At 34.3% G+C, this 24,055-nt stretch overlaps 2 protein-coding genes across 3 annotated transcripts; both read right to left on the minus strand.

Moving 5' to 3' along the window:
• Window positions 1-4,852: 4,852 nt before the first annotated feature.
• On the minus strand, window positions 4,853-6,070 carry LOC112712782 (F-box/kelch-repeat protein At3g23880-like). The gene has a single exon (XM_025765701.1). It carries the CDS (start codon window positions 6,068-6,070, stop codon window positions 4,853-4,855), a length of 1,218 nt encoding a protein of 405 aa, XP_025621486.1.
• A 1,912-nt stretch (window positions 6,071-7,982) lies between these two features.
• LOC112709909 (F-box/kelch-repeat protein At3g23880) lies at window positions 7,983-13,037 on the minus strand. Of its 2 annotated transcripts, none has more exons than XM_072202273.1 (2): window positions 9,852-11,181; window positions 7,983-8,702 (listed from the first exon to the last, which is right to left on the minus strand). In XM_072202273.1, the coding sequence occupies exon 1, from the start codon at window positions 11,073-11,075 to the stop codon at window positions 9,885-9,887; it is 1,191 nt and encodes a 396-aa protein (XP_072058374.1). In that variant the 5' UTR covers window positions 11,076-11,181; the 3' UTR covers window positions 7,983-8,702; window positions 9,852-9,884. The 2 variants fall into 2 exon arrangements, with proteins under 2 accessions (XP_072058374.1, XP_072058373.1); XM_072202272.1 differs by lacking the exon at window positions 7,983-8,702 and adding an exon at window positions 12,867-13,037 and having other exon boundaries at window positions 9,741-12,176.
• Window positions 13,038-24,055: the final 11,018 nt, after the last annotated feature.

Here is a 24,055-nt window from a genome sequence, read left to right on the forward strand (position 1 = left end):
TGTGTAGGTAAGAAAAAAGAATAATAACAGCAATATTATTAAAAAGTTGATTCATTGGGAGAGCCGTGGATGGCTCCATAAAAGCTAAGGCAGTTCAAAAAGACAAACTAGTAAACTTTGATTTGAGTTTTAGTTTGATTTCTGAAAAGAACTCTAATTAGGGTAGCAGTTATGATCATATTTGAAGTGATAGTCCTCATATTTAGATGCATACAAGAAAAAAGTGAAATCTATTGACTTTATTTATGCTCGTATATCATTAGAACTTATAAAGTTTCCGAGTGTTTGAAGAATTCACAGCTGACTTAACTTGTTTTCAATTTTGTATATATTCATATATTTGAGACATCTATGAGACTCTCACTTTGTGAATTAGTTTTCTTTTTGTCATGTTAGTAGAAAAGTGAAAAATATGCAGCCCATGCTTTAGAAAAGCTTTCTTAATAGACAATATTTTGTTTGCATCTGCAATATAATATTTTACGTGTAATTAACTGTGCAAATAAAGATGATAATAAATAGTTATTTTGGGACTCAAAAAGTACATATTTTGACAAAATAGATCTCTGGACATCCTAACAACAAAATATTCTTGAACAATAGTTTTGTTTGACAAGACAATTCATATAGTTAATCAACTTTTAACTTAATCAACTATTTTTTTTATGGAATTATTACTTTAATTTTATTACAATTTACATCATCTTCATCTTCAGAGTTAAATTAGAGGTAATTGTTATAGTATCTAAAAGTGTTTGTCTAACTTATTAAAAATAGTTAAAAATTAATATTTAATGTTAAAAAATATAAAAAATAATTATTAAATATTCAAAATTTATTATAAAAAATAAATTAGACACTAAATTATAGGTACTATAGAATTCACTTAAATTATAATGTAAGTGCCAAAGAATACTAATAAATAATGGATTGATGGTCATTCTTACAAGTCCAGCATTAGTATGTGAATATGAAGGATGAAATAGGAAATAATCATCACAGTAAATTAATATTTAAAAACTAGATAAATAAATCACTAATTTAAAAAGAAAAAATCATGTTATGAGTTATCAGTTAACTATTAATATTTTAAAAAATATTATATTATCAGTTATCAGTTAATTATTAATATTTAAAAGTATAGACTAAAAATATGTTATTAAATTATTAAATAAAAAATATTAAATCAATAACTAAAAATGATGACAAAAAAAATAAACTATAAGGAGTTGACCAGAAACAAACCATTTAGAAGAGAACTCCTACACTAGGGTTTGATCAACCTAAATTGAGATGAGCTACTTCGAAGGTTACGATACGACGGTGAAACTAAGCTTTCGTGATAAATATGGACATAGAATCAAATTGAGGGAAATGAATAAGTAGGTTCCAGTACATGAAATTCAAAGTTGTCATTATCTAAGTTATAAAGAACTATCTTTGAATACAATGCAACTGCCATAATAACATTTTTCCAGATATACAATGGCCGTAAATGATCACCAGATAGACGCCAAGATAGACACGGGTGACAAGGGATGATGGCCAATTTAAAGGAAGAATGACGGCGAAGGGACACAAACTTTTCACCTCCGATTTAGGTAGAAAAAATCGAGATTTTACGTGAAATCGAAAAAGTAAATTAAAAACGTAAAACGTAAAATCTTAATAAGATTTAAATGATAAAATTGTCAGACTTAGTATAAATTTCGTAAAATCGATAAACTCATTTAAAATCATAATATCGGAAGATTTTAAGAGTTAAATCGAGATTCTAGCTACTTCCAAAGGCTCAGCACTATTTATTTCCAACTCCTTTTCCGCGGGCTGAGTGTGCCTTTCAAAAAAAGAGTTGAATAATTCAAAATTCAAAATTTAAAAATTCAACAATTAACAATTAATCTCACTATCTTTTTAGAGACAAAGAGTGAAATTAATGTGTGTTTAAAAGAAACAAAACTCTATCTATTTGAGAATTAGGTTTTGAAATCGGAAGTCTGTTCCCTATTCAAATTTTGAGCTCCAAATTATTCACCCACTTTTTTTTTATAAGAAAACTATAAAAATTATACAAGCAACTTAACTTATATTAGAAAAATTAACTATTATCCGGATAATTAAGGCATATAAGAATTTTGTTATATGAGTCTTAATCTACGCAGTGACTTATTGTTAATAATCTTGTTTAAACTCTTACCTTTTTCTTTCTTTTAAGCTCTTCAGTTATGATGACACCAAAAAAGAAAAAAAAAGTTATGTGATATGCCTATGAAAAACTGTTGTTTTAATCTTCATGAATAACGAATAATATTTAATAAATGTATATATTCTCCCAGTATTTATATGGTTATGTGGCATTACTCAATGTTGAATACCTTTTGTCAACATGACCCCTGTTACCAAACAGTATTTTCTCTTGAACATAAACTCCAATCTCACTTACTATTGATCAATTCAAATTTAAGAGTAAATGTGTACCTTCCAATAATTACAAAAATTGCTCTCATTTAACCTTTTCATATTGAACCCCACATTAGGGAGGCGACTTAAGATAAAAGTTTGACTCTTTTGTTTCAATAGCTAGCTTTTGAATTCTAGTTCTGAGGTTTTATACTTTATTAATAGTTGGCTAGACGATTACATGTGAAGGATTTTGATCAATAGAAGGTTTTGATCGACAAAAGAATTAACTGTGATCAAGTAAGAGTGTAGAGTGATTAGTGAAGGGACGGAAATGGATTTTCTCAATTTTTTTCTAATTTGAGGAGGTAAAATGTAACCTCTCACCAATAATTTTATAAATAGGACTAAGAGAAGGCATGGAAAAAAGAGTATTGAAGGATTAGAAATCACACTTTACTTCCTCAATTGAAATAAAAAATTGAGAAGATCCATTCCCGTAAAGGGACCAACCATGATCGAGTTAAGCACAGTCAAATATAGTGTATCATTATATAGTTTCCTTTCCCCTAATTAATATGTATTTTACTATTTTCTCTACGTAAATCTGTTTTGCCATTGCCACATTAGCTTTTTAGTAATTAGATGTAATAACTATAGTGTTAAGCTCAATTGCTAATCTATGATGTATCTTTTATGTGGTTAAGTTGTTTAACATTGTTCATAATGTGAATGTTCATTCATGGTAATTTCATATCATGTAAGTTCTTCTATAACGGGGAAAACTAAATCTTCAAGAGAATTTTGACGAAGTACAAAACAACTAAAAACATTAAGATTCCGATTCCAAGTCTATCCATTGAACTTTCAAGCTCATTAGCAATGTATCATTTTCTTCTACTAGCTAAGTATGTTGACGAACGATTCTAGTTATTATTCATCATAACAAGGGAAAAAGAATATAACTGCATTAATGGGTTTGATTCGGTTTTACCAGTGTAAGATTGATTGATGATGATTTTGTGCCCAAAATTCAAATATCTTAATACTATAGATCATACATGTATTGCTTATTTCTTATCCAATGGACAAAACCAGTTCTTGGTAACAATCCAAAAACCAAAATGTTGAAAACCAACATCGAAGAACATAATATGAAACTGTAGTCATTAACAACCAAAAACGCTCCCGAATTATTCAAACGCCGACAGAAATGCACTCGAATTTTACTATCGTCAAAAATACCTCTAAATAATTTAAAAACATAACAATAATATCTAACAGTAAATATATATTTTCAAAAAATGTCTTAAAGATTGAATTTTAATGTGATTTTTTACAAGAATAATTAAAAAAATGAAATATTATTATTCTTAAAATTTGATAATTTTTTTTAAATATATATTTTTTTATTTTTTAAAAGTATTATTAGTTGTTAACAAAAAAATTACAAAAAATATATATACTCAACGAAAAATTATTAGATTTTAAGGATACTGATATCTCGTTTTTTTAATTATGCTGGCAAAAAATTGAATCAAAACTCAATCTCTAATATATTCTTTTGAGAAATACATTAGAGATTGAATTTTGATACAATTTTTTTGCAAACATAATTAGAAAAATGAGATATTATTCTTAAAATTTGCTGATTTTTTGTTAAGTATATATTATTTTGTGATTTTTTAAAAGTATTATTAATTGTTAACAAAAATAATTATAAAAAATGATATACTTAACAAAAAATCACTAAATTTTATGTATAATAATTTATTTTTTTATAATCATACTTGAAAAAAATTGCATCAAAATTCAATCTCTAAAATATATTTTGAAAATATATGTTTACTGTTGCGTATTGTTGTGTTTTTAAATTATTTGAAAGCATTTTTATCGATAGTAAAATTCAGGTGTATTTTTATCAGCATTTGAATAATTTGGAGGCATTTTTTGTAGTTAACCCTTAAATTATGGGATATTACTGTTTCTGTTTTCTTTCTTCCCTTAACCCTAAGAATGATAACTTGTCATACAAAAATAGAACTTGATACTAGAAAAAATTAACTCTAACTGTAAAAGAACACCAATAAATGATAGTCATTCATTAATATCCTAAACAAAGCAGAAAAATTGCTGTGAAATTGTGATTTAGCAATGGGGAACAATCATGTCAGCAGAAAGTATAGTTTTGCAGCCCTACACCAAGTCTGAAAAAACTATATAAATAAATCGTTCAACTAGAAGAATAGCTAGAAACTAAATAGCGGGGGGAAGCCTTTACCAATAGAGGAATTCACTTGGAAGAGGTTGTAGACATGCGTTAATCCTATAAATCCAGTCAGGGCTTGTGAATATGAAATTGGCAATAATCATAACAGGTAGTATAATTTTATAAAAAACTAAATTAGAAAAGCAATAAGAACAAACCATTATTCAGAAGACAGCTTGTACGTTAGGGTTTGATTAACTGAATTTGGGATGAGCTACTTGGAAGCTCAGGATATGGTGGTGAAACTAAGCTTTCGTGATAAATAAAGACGTCTAATCCTATTGAAGGAGTAGGTTTCAATAGAGGAAATTCAAAGCTACCATTATCCAAATTAAACAGAACTATCCTTGAAGGTGTTGCAACCGCCACAAGAATATTGTTTCCCCAGATATACAATGGATGAAAATGATAATTGGATAGACACGGAAGGGAGGGGATAATGGCCAATTTAGTCCAAGATTTAGGCACTCCATACTCCTTCATGACCCACACGAACCAACGAGTTTTCTCATGATGAAAACAATATGCAAGGCAGTTCCTCAGCACACATAACTGTGGGGAGAAGAAGGTTTTATCATCCGGATCATTGAGCGGCAGAGAAAACTCATTAAAAGTCTCCTTCACCAAGTCAAGGGAAAAAACCAAGCAACCCAGGATGGCATGGCTACGAATCCAATTAAGAGTGGCGGTGCCAGGAACAAATACCCCTTTACCATCACCCTTTATGCTGCTAAATGGGATACCTTGAATGGTTCTCTTGGAAGGGTTGCTGCAAAATGTATAAATTCTAGTTGTATATTCCCCCATGTGAATTACAATCCCAACAAGCTTGTACTTGTCATTCACATGATCATAGCCGAAGCCGCGATCCGATAAGAAATCCCCACATTCTACCGATGGGGTTGTCAATAATCCAATACAGGGATTCCACAACCTGAAATAGGTGTTGATGCCACCAACATCAAACAGCACGCACAGCAATCCATTGCAAGGGCCAATAACTATCTGGTGGCGTCTCTCCTCGAAGAAAACGACTTCCGTAGGTTTGGAAGAGTTCTCGATCAAGGAGCGTAAGGAGCAATCTCCGAATCCGTAGCGGCCACTATGACAATAAGCAACTCGTGGCCCACTCAAACTTGGATCCGCGGCGGTTAAATGTTGAAGATGGTCTTTGGCGAATTGGGAGCTGGAAATTAGGGTTTTCCATGAAGTACACACTTTCCGTAACCGAACCAGTGACCTTGCTGGAAGCCTCAGCAAAATTTCTCTGATGAGTTCATCCGGAAGATACGGCAGCGGCTGAGATTGCATTCCCGTCGAAGACAGCAGCCGTTTTGAGGCGTTTATGGTGACTGTTAAAGGCTTCCTCTTCATCTCGTAATAATCATGTGGCTGCTCCATAACAACTTAAAGAGAGGTTAGCGGCGGCCACGACGGCGAAAAGGTTTAGCTTCACAAACTTTGAACTTCCCGACTGCACTATTTCCAATTCCTATTTCTACTCGACTGTTTCCAATTCCTATTTCTTTTTCCGTTTTAAAAAGAGTTAAATAACCAAACAAAATTCAAAAATTAATCCGCTATTTTTTTTTTTAACGTAAAAGACTTGACTCTTGAGTTTTTAGGATTTTTTTTTCAAAATAAAATAAAAAAATAATTAAATATTTTTCCAAACCCGAAATTTCAGCTTTATTCGAATTTTGAGCTCCCAATTATCCACCCACTTTTTTATAAGAAAACTAAAAAATTTATACAAGGAACTTAACTTATATTAGAAAAATTAACTATTATCCGGATAATTAAGGCATATAAAAATTTTGTTATTTGAGACTTAATCTACACAGTTACTTATTAATTATTATTAATAATCTTGTTTGAACACTTACCTTTTTCTTTCTTTTAAGCTCTTCAGTTATGAGGACACCAAAAAGAGAAAAAAAAAAAAAAACTCAGTTATGTGATATGCCTATGAAAAACTGGTGTTTTAATCTTCATGAATAACGAATAATATTTAATAAATGTATATATTCTCCCCAAGTCCCCATATGTATATGGTTATGTGGCATTGCTCAATGTTGAATACCTTTTGTCAACATGACCGCTGTTACCATTTCAGTAAGAAACTAAGAATAAACAAAAAAAATTACATACAGTATTTTCTTTTGAAGATAAATTCCAATCTCATCTGTTATTGATGAGTCTACTTAAGAATAAATGTATAACATTCAATAATTACAGAAATTGCTCTCATTTAACATTTTCATATCGGCCCCACATTAGAGAGGCGACTTAAGATAAAAGTTTTAGATTCTTCTGTTTCAATAATTAGCTTTTGAATTCTGGTTTTTCTGAAATTTTATACTTGTAACAAATGGTGCTTTTATTGATAGTTGGCTAGACCATTACATGTGAAGGATTTTGATCAATGGAAGGTTTTGATCGACAAAAGAGTTGACTGAGATCAAGTAAAATGTCAGAGTGTAGAGTGACTAGTGAAGGGATGAAAATGGATCCTCTCAATTTTTTTTTTACTTGAGAAGGTAAAGTGTAATCTCTTACCATTAATTTTATAAGTAGGACTAAGAGAATGCACGAAAGAGAAAATATTGAAGGGTTAGAAATCACATTTTACTACCTCAATTGAAAAAAAAATTAAAAAGATCCATCTCAGTGGAGGGACTAACCGTGATCGAGGTACTCCACTGACCGTGATCGAGTTAAGTACCTGTATCAGTATACATTTTTCTTTCTCCTAATTAATATGTATTTTATTATTTTCTCTACATAAATCTGTTTTGCCGTTGCCACAACATTAGCATTTTAGTAATTAGATGTAATAACTATTGTGTTAAGCTCAATTGCTTATCTATGATGTTTAACATTGTTCATAATGTGAATGTTCATTCATGGTAATTTCATATCATGTAAGTTCTTCCATAACGGGGAAAACTAAAACAAAGTTCAAGAGAATTTTGACGAAGTATAAAACAACTAAAAACGTTATGATTCCGATTCCAAGCCTATCCATTGAACTTTCAAGTTCATTAGCAATGTATCATTTTCTTCTACTAACTATGTTTCAATGAAGGATTCTAATTAATTATTCATCATAACAAATCAATAAAGAGGAAAAAGAATATAACTGCATTAACGGGTTTGCTTCGGTTTTACCAGTATAAGATTGATTGATGATGATTTTGTGTCCAAAGTTCAAATATTCTTAATACTATAGACCATACATGTATTGTTTATTTCTTATCCAATGGACAAAACCAGTAACAATCCAAAAACCAAAATGTTGAAAACCAACATGGAAGAACATAATATGAAACTGTAGTCATTAAATTATGGGATATTACAGTTTCTATTTTCTTTCTTCCCTTAACTTAACCCTAAAAATGATAACTTGTCATATAAAAATAGAACTTGATACTAGAAAAAATTAACTCTAATTGTAAATGAACACCAGTAAATGATAGTCATTCCTTAATATCCTAAATAAAGCAGAAAAATTGCTGTGACGTTGTGATTTAGCAATGGGGAACAATCATGTCAACAGAAAGTATAGTTTTGCAGCCCCACACCAAGTCTGAAAAAACTATATAAATAAATCATTCAACTAGAAGAATAGCTAGAAACTAAAGAGCGTGGGAAAGCCTTTACCAATAGAGGAATTCACTTGGAAGAGATGTAGGCATGGGTTTTTGATAACTTTGATCCAACGCATTTCAGATGTGCTACTTAGAAGACCACAGTGTGATGGTGAAACCAAGCTTTTATGATAAATATGGAATTGCTTTGCTGCCATCGAGTGCTTAGACAAAGGAGCAACTTTCATCATGTCATCTCTATGGCCATCAATGACAGGGAACTTAAAGTTGCCATGGTTCAAGTTATACCTAATTATTCTTGAATAAGGAGCAGCAGTCCCCAGAAGAACATCATTTTCCCAAAGATACAGAGGAATAACGTGTATGCTAAGGTACTGTGGGATCATGGTCAATTTAATCCAAGATTCAGACATTCCATACTCCTTCATAAACCACACAGAGCAATGAGTTCTATGTTCACTACAAATTGCAAGGTAGTTCCTCAGCACAAATAACTACAGGATTTTGAAATGACAATACATATCTCTTATGATTAGGCGGGGAAAACAAACTATGTGATATATTCATAAAAATATATCACTTTAATAAATAACTTATGTCATCAAGTTAATTTCTTAGAAGTTCATATTATTCTTTGACAAGACGAGTTGGTTAAGTTTGTTAGTCGATGAAAGTTTGTAAATAATTACTCCCAAGCAGTGTTAGAGGGCTAATATAAAAAAAAATGAGAGTTGGCAAAAAACATGACAAATGCAAGTGTTGGTCATAAAATAGGGTCTAGAACTACAAGGGATATCTAAATAATTAAGAATATAAAAGCTCTTTTTCTTTATGACATGGCTTATGGTTTTGTTTGTTAAAATCTCGTTTCAACTCTTCCATTAGTTTTAAGCTCCAATTCTTTAATACTCATCAATAACATATAACTTATATCACCAGGTCGGTACCTCAGAAGTTCATATTATTTCTTTGACCACCAAGAGAGAAAACAAATGTATCAATATATCATTTTTCCCACTGCCTATTATGTTGATCACTGAAAGCTGGTAATCATTTATTTATCACAAGAAAAAAATAATGTATTAATTTTGATTTTGTTTAGCCATAAAAGAATCATTTATGACCATGAATCCATAATTTGAAGATGCCAATACTATGGTATGCATCATTCATGCACCAATTATCAGCATATCTCATCTGGTTTAACGGGTAAAGCATCCAGTTTTGGATTAAAAAAAAAAAACAAAATTAAAAGGAAATGGTACGCATTAAATTACATATTCCATTCTCTCCCCTTAATTTTACCCTAAAATAATAGGTTTGAATCTAAAATCAGATCTTCATCACAAGCATAAATTTACTGTAAGTGCAAAGGAACACTAGTAAATGATGGTGATTCCTACAAATCCAGCCTGGGCATGTGAATATGAAATTGGCAATAATCAAAACAGAAAGTATAATTTTGTAAAAAACTAGATAAATAATCACTGAATTAGAAAAGCAATAAGAAAGGACAAATTCTCAAAAGTCAAAATTCATAAAGAAAGCATAGGAGTTGACTAGAATCAAACCATTCAGAAGACAGCATGTCCGTTAGGGTTTAATTAACTGAAAGAGCTACGTGGAAGGCCAGGATATGGTGGTGAAACTAAGCTTTCTTGATAAACAAAGACGGACGATCCTATTGAAGGAGTAGGTTTCAATTCAGGAAATTCAAAGCTACCATTATCCAAATTATACAGAATTATCGTTGATGCATCCGCCACAAGAATATTGTTTCCCCAGATATACAATGGACGAAAATGATAATTGGATAGACACAGAAGGGCGGGGATGATGGCCAATTTAGTCCAAGATTTAGGCACTCCATACTCCTTCATGATCCACAGGAACCAATGAGTTTTCTCATGATTAAAACAATATGCAAGGCAGTTCCTCAGCACACATAACCGTGGGAAGATTAAGGTTTTATCATCCGGAACACTGAAGGGCAGGAAAAACTCACTAAAAGTCTCCTTCACCAAGTCAAGGGAAAGAACCAAGTACTCCAGAGTGTCATGCTGACAAACCCAATTAAGAGTAGCGGTGCCAGGCACAAATACCCCTTTACGATCACCCTTTATGCTGCTTAATGGGATATCTTGAATGGCTCTGTTGGAAGGGTTGCGGCAAAATCTATAAATTCTGGGTGTATGATTCCCCTTGCGATTTACAAGCACAACAAGCTTGTACTTGTCATTCACATGATCATAGCCGAAGCCGAAAACCGATAAGAACTTCCCACGTTCCACATATTGGGTTGTCAATAATCCAGTACAGGGATTCCACAACCTGACATAGGTGTTGATGCCAACAACATCAACCAAGCACAGCAATCCATTGCAAGAGCCAATAAGTGCGTCGTGTCGTCTCTCCTTGAAGACAACGACTTCAGTAGGTTTGGAAGGGTTCTCGACCAAGGAGCGTAAGGAGAAATCTCCGAATTCGTAGTGGCAACGATAATGATAAGCAACTCGTGGCCCACTCAAACTTGGATCCGCGGCCGTTGAATGTTGAAGATGGTCTTTGGCGAATTGAGAGCTGGAAATTAGGGTTTTCCATGAACTGCACACTCTTCGTAACCGACGCAGCGATCTCGCCGGAAGCCTCAGCAAGATTTCTCTGATGAGTTCATCGGGAAGGAACGGCAGCGGCTGCGATTGCGTTACCGTCGAAGACAGTAGCCGTTTCAGGGCGTTTATGGTGACTCTTAAAGGCTTCCACTTCTTCTCGTAATAATCATGTGGCTGCTCCATAACACCTTAAAGGGAGGTTAGCGGCGGCCACGATGGCGAAAAGGTTTAGCTTCACAAACTTTGAACTAACTTTACTATTTCCAATTCGTAGAGTTAAATAACCAAACAAAATTCAAAATGGAAAAATCTAGGGCCAGCAGTTTTGTTGAATTTTGGCCGGTATATAACCAGTAGAAAAATGTGAATCATTAGATGAAATCTCACACCAATCTCACACCATTAAATCGTTATTGATAGCTATTTACTGACTACCAATAGCAAAAATTACTGGCCCCTAACATTGCTCATTCAAAAATTAATCCCACTTTTTTTTATGATTTTTTTTAAAAATAGGATAATTTTATGTTTGAATATTTTATATAAAAATATTTTTATTTAATAATCATATTTAGACCAGATAAGTTCAGTCACCAAAAATATTTAGACAAGATAATATAAAAATATCTTTTATTTGTTTATAATATTAAAAATATATTTTTTAAGTAAAAAATATTTTTAAAAAAATGTAAATTTAAGTTTTTTTTAAAAAATATTTTTTTAATTTATCTACTATTTTCAGTTTTATTACTAAAATTTTTTCAAACATATTAAAACAATAAAAAGAATTTTTTTTTAAAAAAATCTTTTTTTATAAACTTAATTTCAACCAAATAAAGTTAAAGTAAATTATCCATCTCGAGCAAGTAAGGGTTTATTTAAAATTTCAAATATAAAATTTGATGACAGAAGAGGTTGAATTGGATGCAAAGGTTGCAAGAAGAAAGGATGGGTTGATTTCTGTGATTATGTATGTAAGAAAAAAAATAAAAACAACAATATTACTAAAGAATTGATTCATTGGTAGAGCCTTGGATGGCTCCAAAAATTGAAGTGCAAAAAGCCAAACTGGTAAACTTTGATCTGAGTTTTTAGTTTGAAGAGAACTCTAATTAAGGTAGCAGTTCTCATCATATTTGTGACCCACCTTAGTAACTGAAATCTTCACAATATGTTTAACAAATGGTCTCACTGTTACCTCAGTAACAACATCGTTATTTCCGAATTCCCCATCTTTGCTTAGCCGTCCATACTTCACCGGAAGTTACTCCGCTCCTTTCGTATCTGAAAATAATACAAAAAAATTAAAATCAGATACACAAACATAGCTAAACTATAGCGAATAAATAGTAAAAAAATAAATGAGATGACAAAGAGAACTCAGAAACCACCTCACATAGCCGAAAAGAATATCATAAACAATGCAGACAATCACAGCTCTCAGCTTAACTTGTTGACAATTTATCATGTTAAAATGGAAATGACACATTTGAGCATAATGTCTCAACTCAGGCATCCACTGTTAATTAATAATTCAAGAATCTTTATTCTTCTTAAAGACTTGTTGAAATGTGACAGATGCTAATTATTAATAATCTCAAAATCATAAATAAAACCTTTTTTGGAAACATTCTCATAATTGGCTTTGCTGATGAGAGAAAAACACAAAAGAAACACATCAGCTCCTCTGTAAATCAAAGGCCTTAGCCTGTTGTAATCTTCCAAGTATGCTATATGCTTAGATAGTTGTCATAAACAGCAAGGCATGAAGTTTATAAGAACACAAGCCCACAGTTTAACAAGAATACATTTACAGTAAAAACTGTTAAAACAAAAAATCTAAAGACCTAAAAATTCAGAGAGAGATAATTAGAATTGGATATATCCCCTAAACCCCTTGGCAAATTGCTAAATAAAGCCAAGGAACTAAGAATTATTCATTCAAAGACAGAATTATATAGTAATAATTCACACCTTATAGACATCTTTGCTAAGCTTCCTGACAGTGTTTGAAAGCAAAACATTCTCCTTCGCCAACCTCTCCTATATAGAATAAATAAAATAAACAAAATTAGAGATAAAGCAAAAATGGTTAGATTGAACTGAACCAGATTCAGTAGTATGGCTATTCATAATGTGGATGTCAATTAAAGAAATAATATTCCAAACTTTAAAGGTAGAAAAGTAATAAAATAATGATTTTATTAATTAAAGCATATCAAAGACTTCGTTCACGTACATAACTCATATCAAAGAATTTGTGACCATCACTTAAGGTCCTAATTTTAAAAGGTTTAGTTCAACTATACCTTTATACCAGTAAATTTAGTCATGTAAATAACCTATATTCCATGGTTGCATTTTGTAAACAATCATATGTTAATAAACCATAAGAACAGTTATTTTAATAATGATGACCCCAATCATGTCATCAATAAGAACAATTAAGTAAATGAAGGTTGTAGTAGGCTTAGAGAAGGGGGGTTGAATCTATGCCTTCTTTTTTAAGTTGCTGTTTTGACCCTTTTTAGTAGAAGTTACAAATCAGATTCTGTTTGAACTCAGCAGCGAAAATTTATGAGACAATTTATTTTTGTCTCATGAAAAACAGAAAACAGAACATCACAGAGAAGAAAAAGCTTACACCAGCATATATCCTGATTCGGTTGCTTTGTGCTATGCAACCTACATCCAGTCTCCTCCACAAATATGGAAGAATTTCACTATAGTTAACAGTATTACATACACCAATTTCACATTCAAGTTCTAACCTAACTTGACATTGGTTATGCTAGCACCTAACTATTTCTCTTAGTGCTAACCCAACTAAGAAAGGGATACCAAACAGGAATAAGATACAAGACACTTAACCAACCTAAAGAAATCTGAAAATAACTCTAGGCTTTTCTCTCAAGTGTATCTCTCAGCCTTTTCACTCATGGCTTTTTCTTAAGCTTTCTCACTTTGCCTTTTCTCTCAAGAAATTACAGAAAGATAAGCTTAGAAAAGTACATTACAATCAGAAAACATGAAGGAGATTGACTTCACCAACAGCCTCTGTGCTATGCGAAAAACCAGATTAGCAAGCTTCTGATTCAGTTCTTCATACTGGCGGAATGCACCTTTGATTAGGTTACACTGTCCAGTTAGTTGAACTTCTTCAAAGAGCTTTCTCAGAACAAACACTTCAGGTTCACTGGTTTTCTCTCCTTACTACTGAATGAACAGCAAGCTCCTTTTTATCTTCATGCACGTTCCTTGGTTCTTCATCCAAGGTCAACACCTTGAGCCTTGAGCTTTACCAACTCACAGATTCACTTTTTCATTTTTAACATCAAAGAGTAACCTTTGCTTCTGACTTTTTCAACTTGACCGAAAGCCATGAAGAAGTGACCGAACTTGTTTTCCAATGGTCAACCAAATCTGAACCCTTGAATACCAACTTGGTCCCCAAGTCTTGAATAAGACAGTAGATACACAACAGAATAGGGCAGAGAATAGATTTCCCTTGAAGGCCATTTTCGGATAGAGCAGAGAGTAGTGGAGAAAGGGTGAAGATCTGATGCATGCAAGATGATATGATTTACCTTTCTTAAGCTTGATTTAGCTTGGGATTTCAGTTTTAGCTTCTGTGCTTCAAGCTTCAATTCTCTCTCTCTTGCTTCTTTGGTTAAAGGCTTATGGAAGAAGCTCTTTCTCTTTCTTACTTTTCTGAAGTCTTGATATGACCTGATTTGAGAGGAGAGGAACGTTGCCTTGGTTGGAGCAAGATGGTGGGAAATTGAAAACACTTTCAAGCTTGGATCGGGTTCTTCTCTTTTTGGCCCGGTGCCTTGCTATGCTTCTTTGTTTGATATGAATGACTTGGGCTTTACTTTCCATTCAGCCCATTAGCTTTGTTTTGTTATTCATTCAACTTGGGCTGCCAAAAATGAAGTGTGACCTGCAACATAGCATAAATAATTAGCAATGTGTACTTATTAATTTAACCACTCTAATTATTTATTTTGCCAAAAATAATGTTTGTCATCACTAATTATTTTAGTTAATTTCTTAACTCAACAATCTCCCCCTTGATGACAAACATGATTTAAGCAATAATCAAACGGAAATAAGTTTGAGTTAGGTTTAGAAAACTCCCTTTGATTTTTGTCATTTGCTTTTATGTTGCTCCCCCTTTCTTTTTCAAGATTAGCTCCCCCTGGATTTATGCTTTCCTCTTTGTTCCTGTTTATGCATTGTACTTAAAGAAAGCACAATAAAGAGCTATACACATTTATCTTGTCTAAGAGATATCAAATGAGCAACATCACATAATCAGCCCAACATTAATTAAATGTTAGCAGCAAAAGGATTCATCATGTGAGATCAAATTTTAGTGCAGCAATTAGACAAAAATTTGAAAGAACTACTTGTAGTTGCATCAACATCAAAAAATACCAAATACTATCCTTACTCCCCCTTTTGTCATCAAGGGTGGACAACTCAAAGGATCAACAAAAACATCAATTCAAATCCTGCAAGGAAAGGTTAGACATAGTTGAAAAGTTCTAACTAAACCAACAAAAGTGCAGCAGTATTTAGAGTTATTACAGTCATCCAAAAAGTTCAACAGATGCAGAATAAATAAAATTCATGAGACAAAATGAGAGCAACAGCAGCAGTCTTCATGAGACAAATCTCAGGCATCAGAACCATCTCCTTCCGAGGCATCATTCTCTTCAACATCAGTGGCAATGTCTTCATCATTGTTAAGGTTATCAATGAAGGTCATGAGCACAGCCACCCTATCCCTTGATTTCTTCAGAAAGTTCTCATGCTTGCTAGCTAACTTCCTTTGTTCCTTGCTCATGGCAATCATGTGATTAGATTGAGATACAAACTCTTGAGCTACATCCTTGACCACATTCAGCAGAGTGGATTTCTTCCCAGTGGAAATGGAAGTACCCTCGGTGGAAGGAGCAGGAGAGTCCTCAGGGACACAGTCCTCATCTTCATCATCTAGGACGACTCTTTCAGATCTAGTGGGTCCTTTGTTCTGTTTCACTGAACCACCCCCTTTTAGGTATGAATGTCTATTTTCATATTTCTCATTGGTCAAGTCAATACCAAAATGCTCAAATATGCAAGTTAGAAACATGCCATAAGGAAGTGCTTTATCTTTTGTACTTCGAACAGAATCAAACATGTATCTAGCCATCAAGTATGCAAAAGAGATTTCTGTTTTTGTAATAAGGGCATATAAAACAAGTGTGTCAGTGTAAGAAACCCTTTGATATGAACCACTTTGATGAATCAAAATGTGGTTGACAATGCGGTGTAATTGAGCACGTTCATATCCTAGGGCTTTGTGAGTGGGTGTGATGCCATCAATTAAAGAAACATGTTCACAAATGTGAGCCAATGCATCAAGATAAGAAATTCCAACACCTTCATCCCACTTAACCGAAGTGTAAGCACAAGGCCCAACATCAGTATACTTCAATGCATCACTGACAGTTTCATTATTTAAAAAGATGTCTCTGCCCTTAACATAAGAATGCACACTTCCTTCATGATAAGTCATGTTCGCATAAAATTCTTTGACCAACTGAGGATATACAGGTTTTTTGATGTCAAAAAGGTGATTCCAGTCTAAAAATTCCAAGTTTTCAACAAAAGGAAAACCTTTCTTTTTCAAATCAGGTAAATCAGCCAGAAAAGATGGACATAGAGTACGATACTTAATAACTCCCTCATAGAAATCGTGGTTCATGGCAGATTTGAAACGATGGGGGTTAAAGTCAGAGTGAGATGTCATATAGTGTGATTTGTGAGCAAAAGGATCAACTTCTGGTTCTCTAACAGATGAGAGAGGAACTCGAGCTTTACCTCTCTGTGAACGCACAGGAACTGACCTTGCCCTAGGTTGGTGTGGCTCGGGAACAGGTTCCTCCGTCGCCGGACACTTCCCTTTGGATGAGGGTGGCTTTGAAGAGCCAGGTTTTGAGGAGGCAGGTTTGGAAGGCGTTGCCTTTGGTGGTGGAGTAGGTTTGGCAGAGGCAGGGAACCTTGGAGTATTCTTGGTTCGAGCCATGGGGTCACACCGAGGAGGAGAGGTTGGAGGAGAAGGAGAAGGGGTAAAGGTTCGGTCTTGAGAGCGAGTGGAAGGTTTTGTGGGTAGTTTGTAAATCTTCTCACGAGGAGCCCTTTTTGCAATGACCTTCTTCCTCATTTTGGTTAAAATGATGCTTTTGATGAAAGGGAGATAGTGGTGTGAGAGGGAAGAAACCGAAGGGTTGAGGAGAAGTTATGGAGGGAAGAGAGGGAGTGTTGGTAACCGTACCCAAAAGCAATTTTCCAAAACCATGCAACTGTATCATCATTTGAAAAGACTTGACATGACATGACCTCATAAAAGAGAAGATCTTATTTGATTTTTAAAATTAAAACAGGAAATTAATTTTAAATTTTGAATGGCAATCAGAATTAAATTGAAATTCATTTTGGACCAAAATAAAAAATTAAAACAAAACTGTTGTTCGGGCCACAAACAAACTTTTAATGAAAACTTTAGCACACAAGTAAGAATGTAACATTTACATTGGGCCCAGATGTGATTTGAAATCAATGAAACACATTTGGACCACTCTTGATCTGAATATTAAGGTTGGCCCAGATTGAGATTTACTTGAAACAAGCCCAGATCACACTGACTTGATGGAAACGTTCATCACTTGCCCAGAATTGTCTCATGCCTGTTTATGAGACAAAAAAAAGCTCCAGCAAATACATCAGTATTTTTCAAACAAGGAATCATAACTCAAAATTCCTAGACAAGTCCTAAGCATGCAGAATCTATTCTCAGCTAATGGTTTAGTAAAAATATCTGCTAATTGCTCTTCTGATTTAACAAATTGAATGCAAATATCCCCCTTTTGGACATGTTCTCTTATTGAGTGAAATTTCACTTCAATATGCTTAGTCCTAGAGTGCAAAACTGGATTTTTAGAAATATTGATGGCACTCATATTATCACACATTAAGGGAATATTTTCAGCATTTAATTTGTAATCAGCAAGCTGTGTTTTTAACCATAAAAGCTGAGAACAACAAGAAGAAGTAGCTATATACTCAGCCTCTGCAGTGGATAAGGCCACTGTTGGTTGCTTCTTACTTGACCAAACATTTAAGGACTTTCCAAGGAAGCAACATAAACCAGAAGTGCTCCTTCTGTCAACTCTGTCACCAGCAAAGTCTGCATCACAATAACCAACTGCAGAAAAATCATCAGTCTTAGGATACCAAAGACCAAAGTTGGATGTGCCATTAACATATCTAATGATCCTTTTAACCGCAGAAAGATGTGACTCCTTAGGTTTGGATTGGAACCTTGAACACAATCCAACACTTTGCACAATGTCGGGTCTAGAGGAGGTTAAGTACATAAGAGAACCGATCATCCCTCTATACCTAGTCTCATCAACATCTTTCTCATTTTCTCCCTTATCCAATTTAGAATTCGGGTGCATGGGAGTTCCCATGGTTTTGGCATTTTCAAGACCAAATTTCTTAACTAATTCCTTGGCATACTTTTCTTGATGAATGAGAATACCATTTTCAGTTTGTTTAATCTGTAGCCCAAGAAAAAAATTAAGTTCACCCATCATACTCATGTCAAATTCACTTGTCATGAGCTTTCCAAATTCAGTACAAAGGGATTCATTTGCTGATCCAAAAATAATGTCATCAACATATATTTGGACTAAAATAAAAGAATCATTAGAATTCTTGATAAATAGAGTTGTATCAGTGGTGCCTCTTTGAAAACCATTTTTCAAAAGAAAGGAGCTAAGTCTCTCATACCAAGCTCTAGGAGCTTGTCTTAAACCATAGAGAGCTTTGGATAATTTAAAAACATGATTAGAATGCTCTTTATTTTCAAAACCAGGAGGCTGCTCCACATATACTTCTCTATCTATCACACCATTTAAAATACACATTTCACATCCATTTGGTATAATTTAAAACCACAAAATGCAGCATAGGCTAAGAGAAGTCTTATGGCTTCTATTCGGGCAACAGGGGCAAAGGATTCATCAAAGTCTATTCCTTCTTCTTGGTCATATCCTTGTGCCACTAGTCTTGCCTTGTTCCTTGCAATGCTGTCATCTTCTCCCAACTTGTTCCGGAATATCCACTTGGTGCCGGTCACTCTCTTTTCACTTGGCCTTGGAACCAACGTCCACACTTGATTCTTTTCAAACTCAAGAAGCTCATCCTCCATAGCCTTAATCCAAGATGGGTCACTAAGGGCTTCCTTGACGTTTTGAGGCTCCATTTGTGAAAGAAGGGCAATGTTTGAACCTTCATTTGACTTTCTAGTGGAAGACATAGTTTGCACTCCATGAGAGACGTCCCCAATGACAAATTCCTCAGGATAATTCTTTAAGAACCTCCATTCACGAGGTCTAGTGGACTTGGAGGCAGATTCGGTCACCAATGGAATCTGTATGCTGCTGTCTGCAGAATTTCCTTCAGGTTCATGAGACAAAATGGAATTGTCTCTTGACTTTTCAGCATTTGCTATTTCTGGTTCAGCTTGTCCAGAATTTTCTTTTTCATAATTCTGAGCAGCTTCATCATCCTTTTGAGCTTGATTTCCTGCATCACCATCTTCCAAAATGCTTTGCACCAAGTTAGTATCACAAAATGTAACATGTAAGGACTCTTCAATAATTCTAGCATCTTGATGATAAACCCTATATGCTTTACTAGTTGTGGAATATCCTACAAACAAGCACTCATAAGCCTTTGGATCAAATTTTTCCAAATTTTCTTTGTTATTTAAAACAAAACATTTGCATCCAAAAATGTGCAAGTAATCTAAGTTTGGTGGGTAGCCTTTCCAAAGTTCATAAGGGGTTTTCTTCAAAAATTTCCTTATGATTGTTCTATTCAAAATGTGGCAAGCTGTGTTAACCGCTTCAGCCCAAAGGAATTTTGGAACATTACTCTCACAAAGCATGGCTCTTGTCATCTCTTGTATGCTTCTATTTCTTCTTTCCACAACACCATTTTGTTGTGGTGTTCTTGGACAAGAGAAGTTGTGAGATATTCCAAATTCCTCACAAAAGGATTCAAACAAATTGTTTTCAAATTCAGTTTCATGATCGCTTCTTATAGAAGAGATTTTCAAATCCTTTTCATTTTGAATTTTCTTGCAAAAAGGTTCAAAGGCCGAAAAGGCTTCATTTTTGTGTGCAAGAAATAAAACCCAACCAAACCTAGTATAGTCATCCACAATTACTAAACCATAATGTTTACCACCTAGGCTTTGAGTTCTTGTTGGACCAAATAAATCAATGTGTAGCAGCTCAAGTGGTCTTTTAGTAGAGATGTCTTCCTTTGGTTTAAAAGAACTTTTTGTTTGTTTTCCCATTTGGCAAGCATCACAAGTGATGTCTTTGTCAAACTTAATCAAAGGAAGACCTCTTACTAACTCTTTCTTTACAAGTTTGTTTATTTGAAACATACTTGCATGACCCAATCTCTTGTGCCACAACCACTTTTCAGATTCTTTAGAGTGAAGACAAGCTACATTTTGATCCTTTAGTTCATCAAGAGTAAGTCCATACATATTATTGAAACGTTTGGCAACAAACATGACTTCATTTGTTTTTTCATTAACAACACAGCATTCAAGTCTTTTGAAAACAACTAGATATCCTAAATCACACAGTTGGCTAATACTCAAAAGATTGTGCTTTAAACCACAAACTAGAAGCACATCATCAATGAAGGTAGATTGCTCATTACCTACTTTTCCAACAGCAATGATTTTACCTTTACCATCATCTCCAAAGGTCACAAAACCTCCATCATACTTATTTAGTTTGATGAAGTAGGTTGACCTTCCAGTCATGTGCCTTGAACATCCACTATCCATGTACCACATGTCCTTTTTGTTCTTGGATGCTAGGCAAATCTGCATGATGAGTTTCAAGTAGCCTTAGGTATCCAAATTAATTTGGATCCTTTGAAGTTAATCCATCTTGGTTGCCCAAGTGCATTGAAATCACAAACAACATTGTAAACTTTGTTTCCTACAACTCTCTTCTCAATGAAGCATTGTACATATGAGTGACCAAATTTCTTGCAATTAACACAATGTTTTTCTTGAGTGCGTTGCTGAAACTGATGTGAGTTATATTGCTTGAAATGATTAAAGCTTTGAAATTTTCTGGTTTTTGGAGGAGATGCATTTCTTTTAACAAACTGATTTTTATTAAAGTTATTCCTCTTTGCAAAAGTATTTTCACCAGAATTTTTTTGAACATTATTGCCTTTCGAATATGAGGTTTTGTTGTAAAATGATGGTTTCTTGAAAACAACCTCATTTTTCGAAACATAGCCCAAACCTGGTCGGTTTGAACTCGGACCAGTTCTTGGTGAAATTTCAGTTTTATTTGTGTATTCTTCATCAGATTTTTCTTCACAAGTGGAAGCATATCCGATACCTGATTTATTTGGTATGGATTTAGTATTTGATGAAGAGGCCACAAATTTTATAGAGGAAGTGTTGGAAACAGCATCTTCCTTGGCTATGTATCCTAAACCAGATTTTTCAAACAATGGTCTTTGACTTGCAAGTAATTTGTCCAAGTTACTAGAACCTTGTGCAAATTTTGCCAAGTCACCATTCAGCCTTTTAATTTTTTCATTTAATCTTTCATTTTCAGCAATCAACTCATGTGAGGGATCCACAATGTGCTTTCCTTTTAATTTTTCAAGTTCAGATTTTAGAAATCTGTTTTCTTCAATGATGTCTAAAGCACATTCAGTTTCCTTCACTTTTTCTTTTAAAACCTCATTTTCAGCTCTTAACACATCTCTTTCAGATCTGCATTCATTGTATTTATCAAGCAGTTTTGAGGTGTTTGAGGTGAGATCATCAATAATAGCATGCAAGTCCTCAATGGTCAAATCATAATAGTTTACCTCATCGAGATTGTTGTTTCCAGCCATGAAACAGTCCTTGTCATCTCCTTCAGATTCTTCTTCTTCATTTGAGTCATTCTCAAGATCCTCCCAAGCTGCCATGAGTACTCTCTTCCTTTCCTTCTTTCCTTTGTCCTCCTTTTTGAGCTTTGGACAGTTTGACTTGAAATGTCCAGCCTCCTTGCAATGATGACATGTCACCTTGCTCAAGTCTATCTTGTGCTCCTTTGAACTTGAGCCCTTGTATTTGCCTTTGCTCTTCAACATCCTTCTAAATCTCCTAGCAAAAAACAAAAGCTCGTCATCTGAAATACCATCACTTAACTCACTCTCTTTCGGTTCTATTTGTGACTTAAGGGCTATTCCCTTTTTCTTTGAGTCTGTGTTTGTGTGTGTGGCTTCATAGGCAAGGAGTTTTCCTCTCAACTCATCATAGGTTATTGGACTTATGTTGTTGCTTTCGGTTAGGACAGTGGCAGTGTTTTCCCACTCTTTTGTGAGGCTTCTAAGGAGTTTTCTCACCAAGGTTTGTTTTGCATAGTTTGTACCCATAGCATCAAGGTTGTTGATTATGATTGAGAATCTCTCAAATGCTTCATCAATACTTTCTCCATCCTTCATGCTAAACATCTCATACTCTTTTCGCAACATATCAATCCTCGTTTCTTTGACTTGTTTGGTGCCTTCATGTGTAACCTGGAGTTTTTCCCAGATTTCTTTGGCTGTCTTGCATCTAGACACCTTCCGGTACTCTTCAAAGCTGATAGCACAGTGAAGAAGGTTGATTGCTTTCGCGTTCAGCTCTATCTTCTTCTTATCATCTTCATTCCATTCAGCTTCTTCTTTTGGAGTCACCACTCCATCAGCACTTGTTTTTGTTGGGATCTTTGGACCGCTCACAACGATCTTCCATAGGTTGTAGTCAATGGATTGGATGAAGATCCTTATCCTTTCTTTCCAGTAGGAATAGTTCTTCCCGTTGAAGAAAGGTGGTCGGTTGTTTGACTGACCTTCAGTGAGGGTGTAGGCAACTGTGGTTGTGCCCAAGTTGTTCGCCATTGGATCTTTGCTCCAAGCGGTTAAGCTTGATTCTTGAGACCTTTGCTCCTGATACCAATTGAAGGTTGTAGTAGGCTTAGAAAAGGGGGGTTGAATCTATGCCTTCTTTTTTAAGTTGCTGTTTTGACCCTTTTTAGTAGAAGTTACAAATCAGATTCTGTTTGAACTCAGCAGCGGAAATTTATGAGACAATTTATTTTTGTCTCATGAAAAACAGAAAACAGAACATCACAGAGAAGAAAAAGCTTACACCAGCATATATCCTGGTTCGGTTGTTTTGTGCTATGCAACCTACATCCAGTCTCCTCCACAAATATGGAAGAATTTCACTATAGTTAACAGTATTACATACACCAATTTCACATTCAAGTTCTAACCTAACTTGACATTGGTTATGCTAGCACCTAACTATTTCTCTTAGTGCTAACCCAACTAAGAAAGGGATACCAAACAGGAATAAGATACAAGACACTTAACCAACCTAAAGAAATCTGAAAATAACTCTAGGCTTTTCTCTCAAGTGTATCTCTCAGCCTTTTCACTCATGGCTTTTTCTTAAGCTTTCTCACTTTGCCTTTTCTCTCAAGAAATTACAGAAAGATAAGCTTAGAAAAGTACATTACAATCAGAAAACATAAAGGAGATTGACTTCACCAACAGCCTCTGTGCTATGCGAAAAACCAGATTAGCAAGCTTCTGATTCAGTTCTTCATACTGGCGGAATGCACCTTTGATTAGGTTACACTGTCCAGTTAGTTGAACTTCTTCAAAGAGCTTTCTCAGAACAAACACTTCAGGTTCACTGGTTTTCTCTCCTTACTACTGAATGAACAGCAAGCTCCTTTTTATCTTCATGCACGTTCCTTGGTTCTTCATCCAAGGTCAACACCTTGAGCCTTGAGCTTCACCAACTCACAGATTCACTTTTTCATTTTTAACATCAAAGAGTAACCTTTGCTTCTGACTTTTCCAACTTGACCGAAAGCCATGAAGAAGTGACCGAACTTGTTTTCCAATGGTCAACCAAATCTGAACCCTTGAATACCAACTTGGTCCCCAAGTCTTGAATAAGACCGTAGATACACAGCAGAATAGGGCAGAGAATAGATTTCCCTTGAAGGCCA

Source organism: Arachis hypogaea, chromosome 9, assembly GCF_003086295.3.
Source record: "Arachis hypogaea cultivar Tifrunner chromosome 9, arahy.Tifrunner.gnm2.J5K5, whole genome shotgun sequence".
NCBI classification, from domain to species: Eukaryota; Viridiplantae; Streptophyta; class Magnoliopsida; order Fabales; family Fabaceae; genus Arachis; species Arachis hypogaea.